General features: G+C 42.0%; 2 protein-coding genes across 8 annotated transcripts; one reads left to right on the forward strand and one right to left on the reverse strand.

Moving 5' to 3' along the window:
• Nucleotides 1-694: 694 nt before the first annotated feature.
• Nucleotides 695-4,599, reverse strand: cmc1 (C-x(9)-C motif containing 1). 2 transcript variants are annotated; one of them, XM_058053179.1, is made up of 4 exons: nt 4,533-4,580; nt 4,075-4,167; nt 1,699-1,789; nt 695-1,502 (listed from the first exon to the last, which is right to left on the reverse strand). In XM_058053179.1, the coding sequence occupies exons 2-4, from the start codon at nt 4,115-4,117 to the stop codon at nt 1,382-1,384; spliced, it is 255 nt and encodes an 84-aa protein (XP_057909162.1). In that variant the 5' UTR covers nt 4,118-4,167; nt 4,533-4,580; the 3' UTR covers nt 695-1,381. The 2 variants fall into 2 exon arrangements, with proteins under 2 accessions (XP_057909162.1, XP_057909161.1); XM_058053178.1 differs by having other exon boundaries at nt 696-1,502; nt 4,460-4,599.
• On the forward strand, nt 4,219-22,805 carry eomesb (eomesodermin homolog b). 6 transcript variants are annotated; one of them, XM_058053167.1, is made up of 9 exons: nt 4,219-4,616; nt 7,758-7,853; nt 18,661-18,836; nt 19,633-20,161; nt 20,303-20,457; nt 20,540-20,661; nt 20,964-21,122; nt 21,240-21,301; nt 21,452-22,805. In XM_058053167.1, exons 4-9 carry the CDS (start codon nt 19,689-19,691, stop codon nt 22,224-22,226), a joined length of 1,746 nt encoding a protein of 581 aa, XP_057909150.1. In that variant the 5' UTR covers nt 4,219-4,616; nt 7,758-7,853; nt 18,661-18,836; nt 19,633-19,688; the 3' UTR covers nt 22,227-22,805. The 6 variants fall into 6 exon arrangements, with proteins under 6 accessions (XP_057909150.1, XP_057909146.1, XP_057909145.1 ...); XM_058053163.1 differs by lacking the exon at nt 4,219-4,616 and adding an exon at nt 4,676-5,782 and having other exon boundaries at nt 7,758-7,989; XM_058053162.1 differs by lacking the exon at nt 4,219-4,616 and adding an exon at nt 4,676-5,055 and having other exon boundaries at nt 7,758-7,989.
• The last annotated feature ends 176 nt before the right edge of the window (nt 22,806-22,981 follow it).

Here is a 22,981-nt window from a genome sequence, read left to right on the forward strand (position 1 = left end):
TGTCGGCTTTCAAGGAGAGACGATATCAGCATGAAGAAATGTGAGCTGGGTGCTGAAAAAGGTGCACAAAAGGTCTGTGGTTGTTGGGGGATGGGGCATCTTTTCTGTCTTTCATAACATCTATGCTGTTTTTTTTCTTCATTTCATTTGACGGCAGCAGTTTCCTTCGTCTGTAAACCATTTGCAAACCAAAATGCAATGTACAGTAGATACCTATTTTAGATTTACTGCACTTGTAAATACGAGAACTAAAGATATGAAATGACCAATGTGTAATGTTTTTGACTTTTCTACTCATCTGGTTCAGTCATTGCAGCTTTGAAATGATGTACTAGTTTACAAAAGTGCAGCATTTACTGATACACACTAAATGAATAAAATATAAACAAAAGATGGTGCTTCCATATAAAAATGCAGATTGTTCTTTGCAAACGGCTCAACATAAAACTAAATGAAAATATATAGTACTCTAACATTGAATATGGATATATGCAAGAAATACTAATGTATAAAAATATAATTTGCACTTCAAATTAACTGTAATCTATCTTTCAAATTGAATTTGCATCATCTGGCAAACATTTCAAAACCAAAAAAAACTATATATCCCTAATTATACTGCATAATTCCCATTATTTGAGAAATGCTAATGGAACATTTGACGTTCGGATTATAATGGCATTCACAAGACAATTTAGGAAATGACATATCGGCTCTGGATATTTACACACATTTAATTACATGAAATATCTTTTCAGCATCTTTTTAAGTTAAAATACACATTTACTATTTCATGTTGTAAGGATAGATCAGATTTTTGGAGAATAAGTTGGATCTGCTAGCGTCCCCACCAGCAGTGTAGTGCATCAACGGTGACACTCCTGTCGCAAAGCTCTCCATCCGCCGTGGAACACGGACCACAACAATGGACCAGCGGGAGCACATAGTGATACAGACGGAGAGGTCGGACTTGTTTTGTTAGCAAAATGCAAATGTTTTACTCTTTTGAAGGCATATTGTTTTCAGAAGCCAAACTGTCTACTTAAGTGACACCAGCAACTAACCGGAACTACGCTCATCCTCCCCGAAATCAGAGTAGAACTCCACTCAGAAGTCACCATTGATGCACTAAATCAACTTAATGTCAAATAATCCAAAGTACAGACAAATATTTTTAGGGTCATTCAAGTACAATATGGTACATTGTAATGACTTTACATTAGATATTTGCAAACAATGTACATATGCATGATTTGTTTGATCAAATACGATTCTGGCCCACTGTGACAAAACGGAATGAGGTGACGCGGTTTGCCGATGACCATCACAGCTCCCTGAGGACCGAGCGTCGTCATTCGCAGCGAGATCAACGATGACGCCGTTACATACTGGTTGGGAGTTTTTGTTTCCTGTTCTTGGCTGGGATCCCCGTCCTCTCAAACTCTGTTCTTTCTTGGATGTATTCCTGCTTACACAGCTCAAAGAAGGCCGGGTCCTTGTAGCTGGTGACGGGCGCAAAGGCGGAGAGAAAGACAAACTCATTGGAATATTACAGTATGTATTCATCATCATCATCGGATCATTTCCTGCCACCCGGACTTTGAAGTTAGGCTCATACATTGGAAAACGTGCAACAACACACAAGGTAGCCGCACAAGGGTGGCCGCGCGGTGTGACAAGAAACTGTTAAGTACTCACTGTTGTGTCAGACAGTCCTTCAGAGCGGCATTCTCCTCTCGACACTTCACCACCATCAGGAAACCGGACTCTTTGCAGCAGTGGTTGAAAGCTGAGGAGAAGAGGAGGAACAGGAGGGACGTGAGTGGGATACGGAGATGCTTTATTTGACTGCTGAAAATGGCTAACCCCCTTCTTGTGCCATTTGATTAGCATGACTATCACCGTGACTCGTTTATAGGACAATAGGATGTAGGTCTGGGCTCTGGCTGGCTGATTCCAAACATCCGAAAGACTGGACTAGATCAGCTTAATTTCATGTCAGTCCTCAACAACGCTAAAGAAGGCGCCCTTCCATCTCATCTCCACAGCACGCCGACATATAATTACCTTCATCAGCGGCATCAGTATGGTTATCACACGGACACTTTCATCAGGATGCACATGTGAAAACAGTGCAAAACCAATTTAGAAGAGCAGAACACTGCGACTAATCTAATCAACCAATGCCCCCCCACCACCATCCCACCCCGTCCCAGGGCACTAATAGTGGATTGCCTCTGCTCAGCGGCTTTACTCGAGTCAAATGTGAGCGAGCACAGACCTTGTACCTTCAAGGTACCAACAACTCATCCGGGGGTCGTACTTTAAAAAGCGGAATCGATAGGCTTACATTTTGCAAACTGCAGTTGTCAATGAATTTATAAGCACGCTAACACGTGAACGGAAAAGACAACACATGGACCAGACCCCTTCTATGTATGTATGCATGTATGAATATATGTATGTATGAATACATATGAATCTGACCAGCTATTTGAGATGGCAGATTAAAAGGCAGCAAGAAGACGGCTGTGTTGATCCCACGGAAAGGTTCTCTTCACATTTGGTTTGCACATCTCTTTGTCAAACACGGAAGACCAGACTAAAGCCCAGAGCAGGCACAGACGTACACATTGTGATTATACAAGATGGAGCCAGGAGGTGTGAAAACGAGTGGGACGCCAAGCTCGTCGTGCGGGTGGGGAGGAGGCGGCGGGGGGGACGGGTTCCATTCCCCGCGTAACTCTACTACTAAAGCAGCCCTCATCATTACATTTCTAAAAAAAAATAAAAAAGACAAAAAGCGTGTGCACACACAGTTCAGTTGCAGATGAGGAAAGTGTAAATACTTGCTGTTATATTTGGCAAAATATTATTTTATTATGTGTTGTTTATGTTGTGGCAACATTTTGACATTTTCGCTATATATATATATATATATATATTATTTTTTTTTGTAATTTTTTTTCACAAAATGCCTGATTTTCTCTTTTGTTTATTGAAAACTGAATTATTTTTTTTTCTCTGATGAAAGATGAGTGTAATATTTCTTTTAGTATGAACTATGTCAATATACCCCAAGAACAAAATATTCTGTGTGCCTTGAAAAATCATCCAAAATGGCCGGTACTGAGAGGGACAGCTTTTGAAAAATGTCCGGGATTGGACAAGGCGCATCTATCCAGATTCCATCTTACTGTACGCATAAGTAATTACTAGAGGTGTCACCCAGACGCCCAACTCACGAGACGAGACGCTGCATGAGATGAAAGCCATGATGAAATGTTGACATTAATAAGAAAAGTAGAGTGATAAAATATGACTGGACAGACAAAACTTTAGATTAAAGTCACAAAACAGTGCTGGTGTGTTTTCGAATGTTTACTTTATACTATACTTTATATTACTTTAATTTATACTAAATTATATTGTCAACATTTTTTGAGACCACATCAACAAATAATATTATATATAATAATAAATCCCAATAATGCAATATTTCATTTAATATGTCATCTTTCACTCTGTAAAGTTGTGGAATTGCCGTTTGCGACATATTTTCTCACAGGCAATTCATACTATCTGTCATACGTTTGGAGCATTTCTTGAAATGCTGGCTTGTCAACTGTATTAAAGAGCATTTATTTTTCCACGTAAGAAAGTACACTTTCTGTGAACGCACACCAATTTGCCGATCAAACGTCTCAAGAGTGCTGATCGATTGCCAGCTACTACACAACCGTAGCAGTGCATGGTACATGTATTTGACTTTGCTATCAATCAATCAATGTTTGATAGATTTGTGTGCCTACATTGGCAGCTATGACCAACCAATATGCCAAAGTGTTGGCTGATCTAAAACATGTTCAAACTAGCTTATTCGTACCATGCCGACAGCTTGCAGTGAGCTCATAAACACATTATAATGGGACTGTTTGTGTAGCTAGTCCACTACAGTAAGACTTGGTTGCACGTATCTGTTCATCAATATGGTGAGATATTAGCTATAGATGTGTACATTATTTTTTCAAATCAGCACACACTTCCGTGGAATGCAATGGAACCCCCACGCACCTTGAACTCTGTCGGCGCAGATCTCCTTGGCTTTCTCCCTCATCAATTTGGGGATGAGCACGTCAGTTTCCACATGTCTTAGGTGGATCTCCTCTGAGATAGTAGGGGATAAAACAACACTCGGGGTGAGGATAACAAAGACATTTAGACCCGTTTGGGGTTCGTATCGTTGTACTTGCATTATCCACTTAAATGTAAACAAAAACGCACATTTTAATTAGATTTGATACTACATTATAATGTCTCTTCGGATAGCAACTTAGCTTGCTACCGTTTACTGAAAGCCCTTAGCGATCAAATTAAAGCGTTTTATAAACCTATGCTTCCAGATGAATATACGTTACGCGAATAACGTCACGTATAAAACTCCAAATAATATTAATACCTGTTTTGGCAGCTTCCATTGTGGAAAGGTCGTTCAAAACATTACAAAACACCGACAATGTGACCTAGCTTACCAGCGGTCAAGTACTTCCGGTACCGTAGCTGGGAAAAGAACTACAAATCCCAGAAACACTTACCCAGCGCATCGCTTCGTTCAAGTGAGATAGCTAATTATTATTAACGCGAGCATTGTAAGCATTTTGTCTTAACTTTTAAAATTACACGAATTCAAAATGTAAATGTTAAAATTCGCTGCTGTTGTGTGCCATACACGCTGGGTGCAATCAGTTGTTCAAGTATTCCCTTGCAGTTATGAAACACTAAAAAAAAGTCAAGTGTTCAATGTGTTGGCTCACCGTTAATTCTTACTCTTCATACGAATATATTTTTGAACCCAATCCACAGACTACAGCCCAGGTCCCCAAAGTGGGGTACGCCAACTGTCATGGGGGATACGTGAATAAAAATCACACAATTTAGCGCCTAACCCTCACAATTACGAGTGCACCTGAAAGTCTCACAGAGCAAATCCAACAGTCAGAAGGAGGGAGACGAAGCTTTAACTTCTTCATTGTTCCGTGTGAGTTATATGAACAAGTAAGTACATTTGATGATTATTTGTGCATTTAAAGTGTTTTATCTTCAAGTTATCATTTATGTTGGTATTCCACTGTGAAAATGTCAATGTATGTGCGTGTCAGGATGAGAGTTCCCCCGAAAATGAACTGTATTGTTGTACTTTGGGTACTGCCTATCATCTGTGTTAAAATGTGCCTCAAAGTAATATTAAACTGTAGCGATTACAAGTGGACAAAAGTGAAGCTCGTTCGAACCATACAAACTAAATTATTCCAACATCGGACTGAAATCAAATATATGGCAACACTCTTAGCTCAGCACAAACACCAGACCAGAGCCTAGCTAGGTGCTAACACGGGCGACTGTCATGGCCTCGTCAAACTAACTTCCTGCCAACTCCAACATGGGGCTCTCATACGTCACTTCCTGTCCGCCCTCTTTTTACCTCCCCTAACCCCAGAACATATCTTTTCATGGTAAGACATGTAAAAGCACAACACATAACACCACTAAGGGTCCTAGCAATATGTTGGATGATTTCTTATCTATTTATAAGGACTCGTGTAAACCTTTTAACAATATTTCACCATGCGATTTACACATTTATGAACCACAGTTATTGTATGTATTTACTATAGAATCAATTAGCCAATTAATCGTGTTCGGTACGTGGCTTCAAGTCAAATGTCTGAAGGGGTACGCCACTGAAAAGTTTGGGAACCAACCACTGGACTACAGCAGGAAGGTGAGCATTTAATCAGCACTGCAGTGATAAAATTAATAAACCAAGGCACACCATTTGGTGTAACCTGCTGTACATTTCACGTGATTATTGAGAATTAAACACTCAAACAGATGGAGGCACATACTGCGTTTTCGGTTTGAGTTAACACCTCCACACTGCACACTTGACTAGTTCCATCCCTCTTGGCACCAGGTGAAGATGTGTAGCCAATAGACTGACAATTATATAGAGCTGTGTTGTTTCTTGGTACTAACATAAAATAGTGTTTTATTTGATACAATCTTATTTGACCTATTTTTACCTCACATTGAACAATCTTTTAAATCTTGTATTATTGTATCTTACTGTATACGTGTATTTCATGTACTGTAGATGTCAGCCACTACTTCTTTGATCAATAAATTATCCATCCTTCACATCCGTCTAATACTCAGACAACAAATAGTGAGTATGTATACCGGCTATATTGTTATTATGTGCCATTTTGAGTCTTGGAAATGAAACCTGCACGCCAGCGTATATAGAATATCACACTTGTATATAAAATACTGTATATCAATTCGAAGGGAACGCGTGGAGCCAGGCCGCTAAGGCACTCTCTCAAGCTCTCGGTTCTGACCCAGTGTCCAAGCAGCGGGGCCCTTGAACCTGGCAGAGGAGGTTACAAAAGTTAAACCCTCTTACGACACGCCTCGGTGCCCCGGGCCTACCAGCAGCTCCTCCAACTGTCCACTGACGAATACAAAAGGAGATCACACTTAGAGAATGTTAACATCTCATGCAAGTGGGAGCCTCCATAAATCAGTGATCAAAATGTCAAGACCAGTTGAGAAATTGCAAGAATTTACATTTTGCGATATTGGATCTTAAGGAGGTTCTAAGTGCAGTTCAAAATGCAAAAATAAGAAACAGGAGTGAGACCAAAAAAAACAAACAAAAGAGTCAGCCATTTATTGGCAACAGCCATTCAACTTTTGTCTTGTCAGACCACAGATTATTTTCCAAAGGTTGGAAAAAGATCTGTTTGTTTCTTTTGGCTTTTTCCTGATTACGGAGTCGCTACAGCGGATCTTTTTGATCCTCATACTGATTTTTGGCTTGAGCCCTTTCTATTCCGGATGCCCTTCCTGACGAATACCGATGGTGCTTACTAGTGGAGTTTCGAATCTCCAAAGTCCAGAACGCTAACCACTACTTCAAGACCGTAAAATTGGAACTCTGTCATGCAGGCCATTTCTGCCGACGGCAGAGTCATGAACGCTGACCTTAACTGAGGACTGCGGTTCTTTGGATGTTGTTGTGGGGTCTTTTGTGACCTCATGGATGAGTCGTCACTGCACTCTTGGTGTCATTTTGGTTGGTCGGCCACTCCTGGGAAGGTTCGCCGCTGTTCCATGTTTTCACCATTCGTGGATAATGGTTCTCACCGTGGTTGAATGGAGTCGTGAAGCTTCAGAAATGGCTTTAGAACCTTTTCCAGCCTGATAGAGCTCCATTAATCTCACTTAAGGGTGCTTTAATGCTAGGGCCATGTAGGTTAGATTTTTGATCTCCCTTAATAATAAAAAGTTGCATTTAAAAACTGCATTTTATGTTCAGTTATGTTGTTCTTGACTAATATTTACATTTGTTTGATGAAATCAAACATTCAAGTGTGACAAAAAATGAATCACACAACTCTATATCATACAATAAAGGCGGTTTATCCTCCTACCTGTCATTAATGCTAAACAAAAATCCAACTAATTCAAGCATTGAGGAAAGGTGCATTGAGGCAGTGATGTCATGAAGTAAAGTAAACAAGTAAACGTGCTGAGTGACAGATGAGAGCAGCACATTGTGAGCGCGGGCCTTCAGCGAATGAAATGATTATGTTCTTTGCCGCCTTTGTGATAACATGCACACCTCATCTCTCCTCTTAATATTTTTAGGACACTCCGCTTTTCATCACTCCCTCATATTGTTTTCTTGGCAGATGGGGCACGGAGGCAAGATTGTGGGGAAGTGTTTAAGCCTGAGCCACGGGGAGCCGCTTCAGAGCCGACGGAGGGCAGATAATCCTGCGGTTTGGGTGAGAGGATTACAAAGCTACAGGCAGACCTCTGCTATCCATCCCTACTGTGGGGCACCTCACGCAGGTCACCCCCGAACAAGCTGGCAGCCGTTCACTTGGTCGGGTTTTGGGGAGGACAAACTGCCTTTTTTGGGTTCGTTCCACACGCATGATAAACACAACAACATGTCAGGATTTTGTGGTGGATTTCGTCGGATTGAAAGACATGACATCTTATTGTCCTTCTTACAGTTTGCCATATTCATAGTTTGCCTGTTTTTTATCAATTAACGTCCGGAATCTTTGCTGTTTACTTTTGAATTTCACAGGTTAAATGTGTATATTTAACTTGAATAAGTAACAACTAAAATGTAGTTTTCTTTCCCACCTTTCCAAATGAAGGGGGTTCTGTGATATGCAAAGCGGGCTCGAACGCGGTGCTGTTGCTCTCCCTGGTTCTGCTCGTGTTGGCACCACCTGAGCAGTGTCAGGATGCATTTCCTCTCAAGCAAGTGAAGGGGGCTGCCACTGTGCCACAATCTGCACCCGCTTCTCAGGCAGGCTAAACCCTTTGACACCACCCTTTTTAATTAAAATTACATTAGAAGTAATCAGCCGGAAGAGTTGGGGATGGAGGTCAAAGGGATTGAGAGGGAAAGAGAGAGGGATGGTTGCGCGGAAGACATCGTTATACCCGCCAAGTTACTTTGTGTTCCACTCGTAGTACAGTATAATCATTGTACCTTGGAGGGGTATCACCAGTGTAGTTGACAACTGATACTCAACTACATACCTGCATGCTATTCGTACTATAAGGATATGTCCTGTAAGTTGATGCAAAAAGCTTAGGGATGTTACAGAAGTTGGTACAGTCCATAGCAAGTCAGGGGAAAGTCTGGACATCCTTGCTTGTTTAAGGTAGACCGGTTCTTTTGGCTCAGTTCTCTAAAAAGTCCCGCCTCGGTCAGCCGGCTCCCAAACGTCTCCTCCTCAGATTTTGACTTCATGCAGAAAACAATTCATGTGAATGATGAATGACGGGAATACGTGAATATTTAATCTTACTTTGCTTTTCTTCATTTAAGATTCTTGAATTCAGTTTGGTTTCTCACCTCGAGTCTCTGCTTTTTTTGATCATGGCTGCAAAAGAACCCAAAATGGAGCCAAAGAAAGATGTGGTAAGAAGCGTGGTAAATAAGGTGAGAAACACGACTGAATTCGAGAAATAATCATCTCTCTATCACATCGTGTTTTTTTTTCTCAATTCATGTCAGTCATGTTTTCAGTCAAGGTAGATGTAACTTTAATTTTATTCATTTATATGCTTTGTTTACAATTATTTTATGCATAGAAAACTACAATTGTCAAAATGCCAGCAGCTAACATCATAGATGAGCGACGGAGCTGACTTCCGATTCCTCTTTCCATGTAGCAGCACGCTAATAGGCGGCTAACTCGGATGTTTTTTATGTAGCAACATTCTTCAATGTCCCTTTACTGACACCTAGTGACCAGACTACTACATATGACTTGTCTTTCAATATTTTTGACTCACAGTAGTCCCTAGTCAACTATGATCTTGGAAAAACAGCCGAGGGAGCAAGGCTGGAATCCTGCACTGTGATTGGTTGGCGACCAATGCAGGATGACCTCAGCCTGAACTCCGCTGTGATTGGTTCCAGCTCACCCATGACCCTAACGAGGTACAGGAAATGGATGGAAGGACGCTGTCATTGCTCCCCATGCATTTTGACACTGTCAACATTTCCCAATAGTTCCCATTTGATGCCTTCAGGGCCTAAAGAACATCGTTAAAACCGGCTGTAGGTTTCTGAGGGGAACCACATCTGGCTCCCACACTGCATCTGTAAAAGAGCAAATATTATTAGGAGAGGACTGAAAAGAGAAGGGTACAAAGACCCCATTCGTTCTCCCACGAGGGCTCTCGCCCAAGTAATTATAAAGCTTTATAAAAAGTAGAGCAAAAAAAAGTGGCAGGAGCCAACCCAAAGAATTGATAGACACGAGAAGAAAATTACTTTTCCCCTCTGCCTTTGCCGTGTGCCCCCTTCAGCGGCAGATGAGGAGGCCTTCTTCACAAGGCATCCTGGGACTTTTTGCAGCGAGGGGGCGCAGCGAGGGCGCAGCGACGTTCCGCTCTTCGTATGTTTCTCCCATTCATTAAGCCTGCAAACCTTTGACCGGCCGACAATGACAAGAGGTTTTTTCCTCCTCATTTCCTGGTCCATCCTGATGAAAAGATGAAGAGGCCGGAGACGAGGACGGGGAGCGGCATTTGAATAGGAGTTTGGTGGAGAACCCACTTGCACTAAGTAACACCAAAGAGAACATCTTGTCTTTTCATGGTGTTTTCTTCCATCCCTCTCCTCCCTTTCTCCAAAATATGATCCTCCCTGGGCGTTTGTGCCCACGTAGCCTTCAGTGCACCGACTCTCTGAATGCACTTAATTAGCCAATAGGAAAAGTTTGTACCTGTGGAAAAGCTATCCCTGCTTACTTGGCTTGTTCATGCCAACAAAAAGCAGCCATATAGCGGCCGGTCAGAGGACGCCACATGCTGCGGGAGCCTTTCAGACATGTCTCTAATAATGCCACGGTGAGAGCTCCTCTAAATGCACGGCGGGGAGAGGAAGCTAGCTAAGAGGGACCAAAGAAAAGAAAGGATGGAAGACATCTTTTACCTCTCCTCCTATAATTACTACAAATGAATAAAAGGCTGAAGAAATGGCCACGGAGACTTTCCATTATGACTGGAAAAAAACCCATCAGGCAAAAATGGCAAAGCAGATCGATATTTTTTTTACCGGATAAAAGAGAAGTTTTCATAACAGGATGGAAGTAATAAGGCATTTGTGCACGCGTGTGTGTACGCTAGCGTGGAATCGCATTTGTGACTTTAAAATGTACAAAAGGACTGTCCAGCATCAATGAAGAGAAGCATTACGTCTTCCATCTTTCAGGCTGATAGTGCTTCGGTTTAGTAAAGCTTTGGCATGGATGCTGCTTGTTTAGTTCAGCTTTGTCCAGTTTTTAATATTCCCATTAGAGTAATCCCTCGCTTATTCTGGTTAGTTGGTTCCATGCCCGACCGTGATGAGTTAATTTCTGCAAAGTACAGTAGGATTACAATATTTTTGTATTTAGAAAACTTTACGGCCTTTGAAATTCAGTTTTTGCCATCTAGACATGCAATAATACCACTAAGTCTGTTACACTCGTATTACCCCAAATACTTGACAATACGAGTAAATAAGCCATGTGAGACATAATTAAGACTCGTGCTCGAGCGTGTACTGTAAATGTGTTCCGGAGTTGGGAGGGTCGGACAGGAAGTGATGTCAGAGGTTTCGAGTTGAGGTTGAACCTGGTGTGTCTCGCCCGTTTTAGGGATCATTGCGCTTGCTGTGAGAAGATCCAAACCTGCAAGAAAAGCCTGCTGTTGTGGCGATCAAATCTGGTGCTTGTGTGTCTCACCGAACATTTCAGTAACACACCTAGTGACTAATATAGAATAATATAGATAAATACTACATATCTTCATATTTGTATTTTAGTTCACTTTGGCACTTTTATGCTTGAAAATGCTTAATTTAGCCAAACAAATACATAACATTTGCTTGAATAGGCATATTCAACCACAAAACTGCATGATTTATTAAATAATAGATTTTTGAAAAACCATGATAGAGTGAAGCTACAGCATTCTAAGCACAAAGTGGTGAGGGATTACTGTATATTACTGTATATTACTGTGTATTACTGTATATGTGAAAACCACAACTTTTACACCTGCTAGCTACATATGTATAATATCTAATATATAATAATAAATGATAAATCATGTAATGAATGTTTACCCAAACAATTAACAAGACAAGTAACCAATATGTAGCATTCATTACAATAATTGAAATCATCCTTTATGTGCTATACACTGAAATGTATCCATGCTTTTCCCTGGAATCACGCGGGCATTTGACGGTGCTTTTATGGGATCAGGGGGTGTTTGTGTGTCTATGATAAATATTCTAAATATAAATGTATCTAAATAAAGAATAAATAAAGAAGCAGTATGTTTATTCAATGCAGACTCACTGAGAACGAGAGGTGGGTGGGGGGTGGGGGGGGGGGGCGCACGGGCCTAACGCAGGTGATAGGTGCTAAAATATACAGTGAGAAAAACTCAATATGGCAGTGGAGCAGTAAGAACACGGCGGCTGTGGTGGCTTTGTAGACAATAACAATTTTATTGTCGGTATTGGTATCTTACAAATGCATGGCTTGGAAGACAATATTATTTTCAGAGAATTGTGGATTAGCTGAGAACATTTTTATCTTCAGCTATTTGTTGATATTATGTATACAATACAATATACGTACCCCTACTCGGTCTTTCTGCTCAAAACAGGCCTTTCTGATGCACACACACACACACTCATACACACACACACACACACACACTCATGAACATAGCACGGGGAGCAAGGAAGCCGCCTCTCAATTATCAACCTCTCTACAATGCTCTCAACACCTCGTATGTTTCTGTTAATGACTGGATTACAGCTCTGATTAAGATGCACTTAACCCGTAAACAGCGCTCCTCCATCCTCCATCCTCCATCCTCCATCCACGTACCACACGGAGGCCAATTAAAGCAAGCGGCCCCTCCGTTGCTGACAAAGGCTGGACCAGACGTCAGCAGTCGCAGGTGAAGAAAAAAAAACATACGTGACATCTTAGAACTTGATTGTTTTGGTTGTACGCCTGCGGTGGGTGAGAGCATGCTGACTATTTTACCCAACCATCAACCTCGATTGAGCATTTAGCTTGTTAGTGATTGCTAGTGGACTGCCACTTTTATTGCAAATGTTGATTTTGGTGTTGAGGAGAACATCAATGTCAGGCTAGCGGGAGAGTTTGGAAGGGTAGGAGCAAGCCATCCATCCATCCAACATCCATCCATCTATCTTCCATCCATCATCCATCCATCCACCCATCATTCCATCCATCCATCCGTCATCCATCCACCCATCATTTCATCCGTCTTCCATCCATCTATCCATCATCCATCCATCCATTTTCTATGCCGCTTATCCTCACTAGGCGGGTATGCTAGAGCCTATGTAAATAGCTATTTTGATTTTTTTGTTTTGACTTTTTGTTTTGTTTATGTCAAATGTTTGAGCTGTCACGAATGCAAAGAATATTAGAGTCAAAGTGAAAGATATGCTTGAAATGTATCTTTTCACAAAAAGCTGGTTTTCTTCCTTTTTTAGTCGGGAGTTGATATTTTCCTGAAACTGCTGATTACTAAAAAAAAATGAAAAAGGTGGAATCAAACCGTTTTTATGATAAAAGAAAAATGTCTTAAGTTAAGAGTTAAGGGGATAAGAGGTCAAATATGTACAAAAGATGTAAAAAGTGATCCATAAATATTATGTTTTGATATTTTCTTGTGACAAAAAGCTAAAAAGACCAAAGTCTCCTTCAGCCAGACTTTAAAACATTATTCATTCAGACGGGCACTTGTAAACTTCTAAACAAAGCAGATTAATTAACTCCAAGGCTTATACAGTACCTCTGAACCATAAAGAGCTTACAAATTACCTCTGGGGAAGTGATTACCACCATGGAAAACAATAAATCTATCAATGAATCTAATGAAGCCTGCACGCCATCACTGGCGTTTCGCTCTTACTTTCATCTGTGGAATAACAATGCAAAAGAAGGGGATTATTGTTAAATTGTTAATCATAATGCGATACCACAGTCAGCAGGTTTTCCTGCATGGGGGTGGGGACGGGGGGGCGAGGTCCTGCCTGACGGGCATAATGCAGAAAATGTTTCTACAGAAAAATGAACATGAAACAAAAGAATAATGAACCTCATATCTTTTTATTTCGGTGACGCAGATACTAAGTGATCCATTCATATCATTTAGGAGTGATGAGTCACTGTGATATGATGCTAAAATCTAAAGTTTACAAATAAACTTAATTCACCCAGCCTTTAAGAAATACATATTATGGTCATTTTTGCTTTTCATTTGGAAGGACTACAATGTTTATTAAAAAGATATACATTAAACACCTCATAGCATGGTTTGACAGCACTACAAAGTAATGGTAATGGTTTCATTTTATTTGAACATACATCAGGTTACAATTGAATGCTTCACATAAACAATTCAATTACATAAACAATTTGGTTGTGTAATTGTATGAAACAATCGATTGTCAACAACAAGAACTAGAAGAGCTGCTACTGTCTTGTTTGCAAAACTCGTGTTATGTCCTCCGTGAAAGGAGGTCGGCGACAGAAAAAGCATCTCTTGACATGTTAGCTACACAAAGACCTGGTCCACGTATTCCACTGTGGGCCAAATGCACAGAAAATAAAAGCACGACGGCCTCTGGGGTCGACTCGGGTTTCCTTTGGACCGCGTTACTGTGACCTAAGACTTTGTCGGTGACGGCAGAAACAGATTGGCGAGCAGGAGTTCTTAGCAGTACAGACCGGGCGATAATGAGGAAGCGTGCTAACTAGACCTCATTTGGCATTTCATGGCGCCTGCCACAATTCGGTGACAAAGTAGTAGCTGTGGGGGCGGGAGGGGTCTTGGCCCAGGAAATGGAAGTGGATGATTCTCTTGTGCGAATGATATGGCGACCAGTAATATTGAAAGTCAAAGACTGGTTGACCTTTGTGTCATCAACATTTCCATGCCAAGAGCCAAGTAACGACACCAACGTCCATGACATCAGATGGGCAGACACTACAGTTCCGAGTTACCGATTTCTGGTTTAAAGGTCACTGTTGAGATCCAAAACAAAGTGGCTTACGAGCCGTACTGGTTTTAAGGCATAGCCAAAGATGATCCGATGATGTTGGCGGTCGCCCCGTGATGTAAGAAGCTGCTGAAAGAAGTCGCACTGTGAGTAACTGTGTAAACGGAAACAAGCGCCACATTAGCATATGAGAACTGCCAATCGCCTTTCAAAGTCGCCCTTCAGACATTTTAGTTTGGAAGCGCTGCCGCAGTCTGTCAATGTAAAACGCCGAAAACGTTTAAAACGTAAAACGTCCGCCTTCCTTTTTTCACACAAAGCTGTTAAATGGCGCAGCGAGACAGAGCCTTCACCTTGGCCGTGCTTTATCTGAAAAAGCATCCTGAATCTTAATAGGACTAATTAGTTCATCAAGGTCTACCAGATAAGACTTAATCTGTCTGCTGTGTTTGTGGAAGGACAGTCGGAGAAATACGCTTCCAGTATAACGTCACCAAAACAGGATCTCATTAGTGAATGCAAATGAGAAAACACCAAGTCTTCGCGGAGAGGCAGAAGTGTATCTCCATGGGATAGCTGGAACATGTCAACTCACCAAGTGCCCCCACGCTGAGCACCAAATGTGACGGCCCCGCTCCTGCTGTTGCCCTTAACAGGATGTGGGACCCGACCATAAGTGGAAGACCTGGAAGGGTTTTTGACTGCAGGCCTCGGGGCATATGATGCCCGAAAAGCCAAGTTTAGATACAGTATCTCTGGGCTTTGAGCTATTGAGAACAGCCTGGGACAAAAGATTTTTTTGGTAAAAAAAAAAAAAATTTAATAAAAATATCAAATTATTTAGGGGGGCTTAAGAACATTTTTAAAATGGACCTAATGACGTCATTGGTTTGATATATTTAAAGTAGGGCTGTCAAATTATTATAGAAATACCAACAGATTAATCGTTTTTTTAATTAATTAATCATCAGTAAGAATGATCGTCCTTCAAATCAATCTGAACTTTGCAGTAACACAAATCATTTATGTCTGCAAAGTATATCGGACATGAAACACGATGTTGTGGACACTTAATGCCGTGAATCAAACAGAAGATTACGTGATTTTGTCAGAATTTGAAATAAAAATTATTTGCATATGAATGTTTCAATTAAAACATGATGAAAAATGAGCTATTATTTCAGTTTCCCGAGTAATCTGGCAACCGACGAGACAGGATGACCACGGAATGAGATCCCATCCAATTGAAGTGATAATTAATTAGGATTTTATGTCTGTTAAATTGCGGCATGGGCATTTCCCCCCGAAGCGACAAAGTCAAGACGTCAGAACCAATCAAATCTCCGCTCGGTGCTGACATCACAAGCCGCGGTGGGCAGAGTTCCTGCCATGGAACGAGCCCAACAGACCTTCTGCTGCCAGCAGGGTGGCGGTGGCCCAGGGCAGCGTGCTGATGGCCAGGTCGCCCTCCTCTTCGCCCTGCCTGGCATGAGCACGGCGGGAGGGGGAGGCCGGCAGGATGGCACCGTGTCAGAAAAAAGCCTTTAGACGTGTCAAAAAGCAAGCACAGCTAGGGCGGGACGCTTGGAGGGAACCCACTGAAACCTCTCGGTGCACACCAACCACTTTCATTTATCAGAAACCGTGACATGATTCATGATGGTGTCGAGTGGATGCCACCGACGCCGGAGCCAAGAAGCCATACTCATCTTTGCTGTAGACTGTCCAATCGCGCTTGAACGCTCCTGGTAAAAATACATTAAAATGGTGGAGTTTTTGCCATTTGTTTGCATAAAAACTGCAATTTGGAGGCTAAAAACCGATTCCAAAGTGAAGGTTTTGGTGTTGGCTGCCTTGGGTCCCCCCTTCCCTGCACTTGGTATGACATCGCCCCACTCATTTGACACCCTACGGTCCTGTATCTACGTAACTCTCTATCCCAGACCGATGTATGAACAAAGAATGACTTAGCAAAAACAGATATCCCATTTTAGTCCGACAAATATTACGTTGAATGTGCAATTTAAAAACGATTCTGCACAATGCGGTGGGCTTAAAGAGTCGAACGAGTAAATACTGGACTGATTAACGCCTCGCCGCTGGTGTTAAGTGCCGAGTGGAGGCACGCGTGAGCACATCACAACCAAAAGAGCAACGGAGCACCTCAGAGCGGCTAATGCGTTATGCTTACTATGAAACGTGTGCAATAGGCTCCCCCTTTGATTATTGCGCAGTGGCTAATATTAGCCTGCTTTTGCCCTATTATATAAAATTTGTCAAATATTTTTTTTGTAAAAAAAAATTATAAAAAAAAATAAATCAATAAAAAAATATCAAATTATTTAAGGGGGCTTAAGAACATTTTTCAAAAAGGCTTAATGACGCCACTGGTTTGATATATTTAAAGTAGGGCTGTCAAATGATTAAAAAATACCAACAGATTAATCAGTTTTTTAATTAATTAATCATGATTAATCACAATTTGCAACTATGCCTGCAATATGCCTATTTTTACTGTATTTAATGAAGAGACAAATAGGATTATGTGTTATGTCTAAACAGTTCCAAATACTAGCAGAACGTTTTTAAACCGTATTAGAGACTTTAGGTAAAGTTGTACCTGTTTTCTGTGTATTTTCCAGCATACTTATGTACATGTAGTAAATTGGACAGTATGTGGTGTTGGAATTGTACTTCTGCTGATGTGTTCGGGTCGGAATGAAGTCCTGAAAGAGCATCAGACTGCGTGGGGACGCTCCACTGTACTCCCGTGCGAATGTGTTAATTACACTCAAACATTGAAAGGTATCCATGAAATAAATGAGTGACTACGGTCAACGCTTATGATTGACAGCTTAATTTAAAGATGAAACTATTTTATTATTGTTATTTATTATTACAGTTCAGCTTCTTCTCTTTATATTTTGACTTTTGCTCTATTGTTCCCATTGTTGTTGTAATTTAATTTCCGTGGGCCAATAAAAAACAAATAAATAATCACATAAATGCATGTACTAGGTGCCCCATGCAGTACTATTCACCAAAGTGGTGCTGTGTGGTATGCACTGGAAGTACTGACGTTACCTCTAAAGCTTCCTGTGAAGCGACGGGACATCCAAGCGATGGTAAATCAAGACCCAGTCATGTTTTTGTCTGAATTCCCAAGTCTAAATTCATGACTTCCTGCAATAATCAACAACCGCTATCATTTATCAATGCGATCAATCCATCCCCGATCAGACTGTTTGTTGTTCTAACAGTTTACCCAAATAGTTGATTTGCCCTGATTGATGTTCGCCGTGTTTATTTCCGAGGTGGCGACCCGCTTCTCTAATCCTCTCACGACCTTTCTCATGCTAACGCGTCCAAACAGGCGACATCAGCCGAGCGTCGTCTGGAGCGTACGACCCAAAGGCGGCCCATTATCACACTAATGCGCCGTGATTTCAAGCGGCCGTCTAGTTCCCTTTGAACTGGGGAAGTGGGGGAACTGGAGACTGGGGAGGTGACAGGAGAAGAAGAGTTGAACACTTTTTAAGTCTTTGTACTTGGCTGCAAACATGAAGTACCTGTACCCCCTTGTGGGAATCCACACCACAATTACAAGAGAGCTTCAATATTATTATAACAATATTAGGAAAGATTGACAGCTCCTTCCACCCAAATGACTAGATATGTTCACGATATCTTTATATGACTGGTTTTGTCTTTTCATGACAAGTTGGAACAGAAACTCCATCATGGATGCTCACTTTTTGTTCTTTGTTGCTCTTGCAGATTTCTATAACATTTTAGGTAAAAGTAGAGCTCAGTATGTCTTACTTCTGTCCGTCTCGTCCATAATTAGTTTCTTCTGAGGTAAGTTGGCTGCAGCAACACGGTGCTTCCAGCAATGGAAACCAATATGCAAACGGAGTGAAAGCCCCTCTGATGTCTGATAAGTGAGTATGGATGAGGAGAGGCTTTGCTCATCCACCCTCAATGTGATGCTAAGGATCCTCTGCCCCTCCCTGCAGATCTGATAACAGGCTGCTTATCTGGGAGTTGGAGCCACAAGGAAGGAGCAGCTGATGGGTCCAGCACTTCTTCATGTCATGTAGACATAGAGACATATAGACATATAGACGCCGCTTTCATTTCACTTTTTTTCCTCCTTCCTGTCTTCAACTTGGGCCAGGAGGAACATCACCTGGTAAGTCAATGCTATCTTTAATATATCAAACATCAATTATTATTTTTACAATTTGATTTTTTTCATATAGACAATGATTTAATCACGTTTGAAATATGGGTGTTGATGTAGATTTTATTTGAGTTTTAGTATAAATATATTTGCTAAAATGACTGATGCGGCGTTCACGTACACCCTGTCCGATCTAAGTAACATCACAGGTTTCTTCAAATGGAAAAATAATTGCCTATTTCCCGTTTTCACGTCAGGAATCCCACCGGGACGCAAAATCGCATCAGAAATGGAATGAATCCAAAATCATTAAGTGTATGAATAATAGGAGGATTAACTGCAGCATAGTAAGAAATGTATTCATTCATTTATTAACTTATGTAATTCGCTGAACGCATATACAGAGCTCTATAAATAAACATTGTAATGATATGAAAAGATAAAAATAAGCTGGTTTGCTGTGTAGTTTCAATTAGCTGGTAATAGTTTCTATCTTAATCAGCAAAAGTCGTGGGCGAAGGATGGTAGATTTCCACCCAAATCAAAGTTTGTCATGTGACTTCCAAGAAGTCATCTTTATTATCTGCCTTGGAAAAAAACAACTGCAACATTTCATGTTGTTACTTTGCTCGATTGGTTCTATTTATCACATTTTTGGGGGGTCAGATTTGCTGGAGGTGACGAAGTGCAGGTTCGGTATCAGTTTTGGTATCAGTAGGAGCCACCCCCCAATACCCCCACCTGCCTTTTTGTCTTTTATTTACCCCCATCTTTTACCCTGCTGGGTATTATCATTGTGTCCCAGGGTGGGAAGAAGCCCCCGACAAACTTCCATCTCCGGCCAAAGTGCGCTGATTAAAGATGCTCGGCGCTGAGGTGGAGACTTCCTCGGCGGAGGAGCGGCGCAAATCCCCGCCGGCAGGGGCCGAAGAGCCGGCCTCGGGCGGCCGGTACGCGGAGCATTACTTCCTGGGCGCCGCGGCACCCAAAGCCGCCACGGACACCGCCGCCCCCTGCTCCTTCGTCCCCTACACCCCCGGCGGGACCGTCTACAGCCCGTCCGGCGCAGCCAGGTACCCGGCCCCCCTTCACCTGAGCTCCGTGGGGTTCCCTCCAGCCGCGGGCCCGCGGAGTCACTTCAGCCCGGCCTACCAGATCGGCCAGAGTCCCGGCTGCCTCTACCCGCCTTACAGCGGCTCGGGCCCGGCTCTCGGCAACATCGCCATCCCCGCCAACGGGCCGGCCATGAGGGCCCAGGTCTACCTGTGCAACCGGCCTCTCTGGCTCAAGTTCCACCGGCACCAGACCGAGATGATCATCACCAAGCAGGGCCGGTAAGCTGACATCTCCATTTATTATAATCCATATTTTTCATTTAATAATAAAATGACTCACATTGTAACTGCATTCAAAAACACATATATTTAATTTAGAACACAATTAGCATGTAAATCATAATTTTTATTTTTTTGCAGGCGGATGTTCCCCTTTCTGAGTTTCAACATAGCAGGTTTGAACCTGACCGCACACTACAATGTCTTTGTGGAGGTGGCCCTGGCAGACCCCAATCACTGGAGGTTCCAGGGGGGCAAGTGGGTCACCTGTGGGAAAGCAGACAACAGCAGTCAGGGTACGTCATCATCATGCAGGCCGCCGGTGTGTCACATTTTAAATGTTACAGTCAAACCATTGATGGTTTTTATTTCCTGCAGGGAACAAAATGTACATCCACCCAGAATCCCCAAACACGGGGGCCCACTGGATGAGACAAGAAATCTCCTTCAGCAAACTCAAACTCACCAACAACAAAGGGACCAGTCACAATATTTCACTGGTAAAAACACAATCACATTGTTTGATTAGCAATATAACATATGTTGCAATATTTTATAAATAGTATTTCATTTTTATATGGCTTGTAATTGTAAAAATATAAAAAATATATATATTTTATTGTACTTCTTATGCAAACGTTACCAAGATATACAGTAGACGTGAAGATGTTTTCAGCAGCATATTTCCATAATTACCAATTATGACTGATATGACTCATTATGACTGATTATGACTAGGCAATGTTTCTGTTGTAAAATAAGCGTATGATCTTTTCTAAGCGTATTTCTTCACGTCCTGCAGATGATAGTCCTGCAGTCGTTGCACAAGTACCAACCCAGGCTGCACATTGTGGAGGTGACGGAGGAGAGCGTGGAGGACATCAGCGCTGATCCCAAAACTCAGAGCTTCACGTTTCCAGAGACCCAGTTCATAGCCGTGACTGCCTACCAGAACACCGATGTAAGAGAACCAAATGGTTTGCGTGTTAGATGCGAAAATTTGTATTGGAGCGTATTGAAAATGTCAATGTTGCATGTTTTTGACGATCGCATCTTATTCTGGTATTTTTATTTTTAGATAACGCAGCTGAAAATCGATCACAATCCATTTGCCAAAGGATTCAGAGATAATTATGATTCGTGAGTATTCTGTTGCATTTTTTTTGCAACACAAATGAACTGCTAATTCTATGTTTTCATTGGTTTTTTGTACCTCAACATGGTTGTTTACACTGCAGTTGACCTATTTTTATGTTCAATTGAAAGTATTTCCTGAACATATGTCTCCAGGATGTACACCGCTCCAGACAATGACCGCCTCACCCCTTCTCCAACCGACTCCCCCCGTGCCCACCAGATTGTGCCCAGCGCTCGGTACGCCATGCAGCCCCTCTTCCAGGACCAGTTTGTCAACAACTTTCCCCAGAGCCGTTTCTACAACAGCGAGAGAGCCGTCCCTCAGACCAGCAGCCTCCTCTCGCCTCAGTCAGACGACGGCGCCTCCCAGAGATGGTTCGTCACATCCATGCAGCAGGGGACTGGCAGCAGCACCAGTCACAAGCTGGACCTGACGCCTTATGACGGGGAATACTCCAGCACGCTGCTACCTTACGGCATCAAATCCCTGTCCATGCAAACATCTCACGCTCTCAGCTACTACCCGGACTCGCCTTTCAACAACATGTCAGCCGGGTGGGGCTCCAGGGTGGCGTACCAGAGAAAGGTGACCCCGAGTCTGCCTTGGTCTCCAAGGCCGAGTCCCACGGCTGGTTTTCCAGAACACTCAGACAAAGTGAAACCCCATTTAGAAGACGAGGTGAACGGTGGAGGCCTGATATCTTCCTGGGCGGAGACACAGCCGTCTTCTCTCTCTCTCGACAAGGCTGATTCCTACACATCGGCCTGCAAGCGAAGGCGTGTGTCTCTTAACGGGCCCGGCACAGAGGACTCACCCGCTGACATCAAATGTGAGGACATGGTCTCGGTTGCCAGTAGCTCCTACAGCAAGGAGGCTCCTTCATCCAAAGGAATGGCAGCCTACTATTCCTTTTACACAAATCATTGAGCATATTGTCTCCCCCCGTACAGGATATGCTTTTTTCATGCACACACTCAATATGTCTCGGTCGTGCTACATGTTTTCTATGTTTATGGTGGCAAACGGAATATCAAGAACACATTATTTATTAATTTAAACACAGAAAGTCAGTAGAAAGAGAATTATGACAATAGTGAAATGTGTATTTTTCCTGAATTTAGGGCTATTTGACCACAGAGGGATATGACTTTGGACTTTTGACAGTTTCACAGCATTTAAGTTCGGTCCATGTATTTAACGATGTAAGTTTCATTCTGCATACATTGCAGAATCTGCCTTTGCACTGACGTTTCCTGTTTACAAATTATTTATTGTGAAACTAGTGCACTGTGAATGTGAGGAAATTATGCTGCATATACATTGGTTGCAATGTTCACATGTTTGATATTAAAAAATGTGCTGTATGAGTGCTGATTTAAAACAATATTTTACTATTTGATTTCCACACACTTGATAAAATATGATTTATTGTCTTTTAGATGAGTTTGACCACAGTTAACAAGTGTGACTGTCGTTGGGAATAACATGTATAGGTTTGGTGGATTCTGGCGTACTCTAGTGTTAGGTTGTTGTACTTACACCTAATACACGCCTTCTACCGGTGCTTGTGTTAAAACAATAGAAGAAGATATGCAATGAAACCCGATGAGAGGTCAATTAAAACTTAAAGTAGTTATGAAGCAGAATGTTGAAATATTACACGTTCGACCTGTAGAGTTTAC

Source organism: Doryrhamphus excisus, chromosome 17 (assembly GCF_030265055.1).
Source record: "Doryrhamphus excisus isolate RoL2022-K1 chromosome 17, RoL_Dexc_1.0, whole genome shotgun sequence".
In the NCBI taxonomy this organism is placed as follows: domain Eukaryota; kingdom Metazoa; phylum Chordata; class Actinopteri; order Syngnathiformes; family Syngnathidae; genus Doryrhamphus; species Doryrhamphus excisus.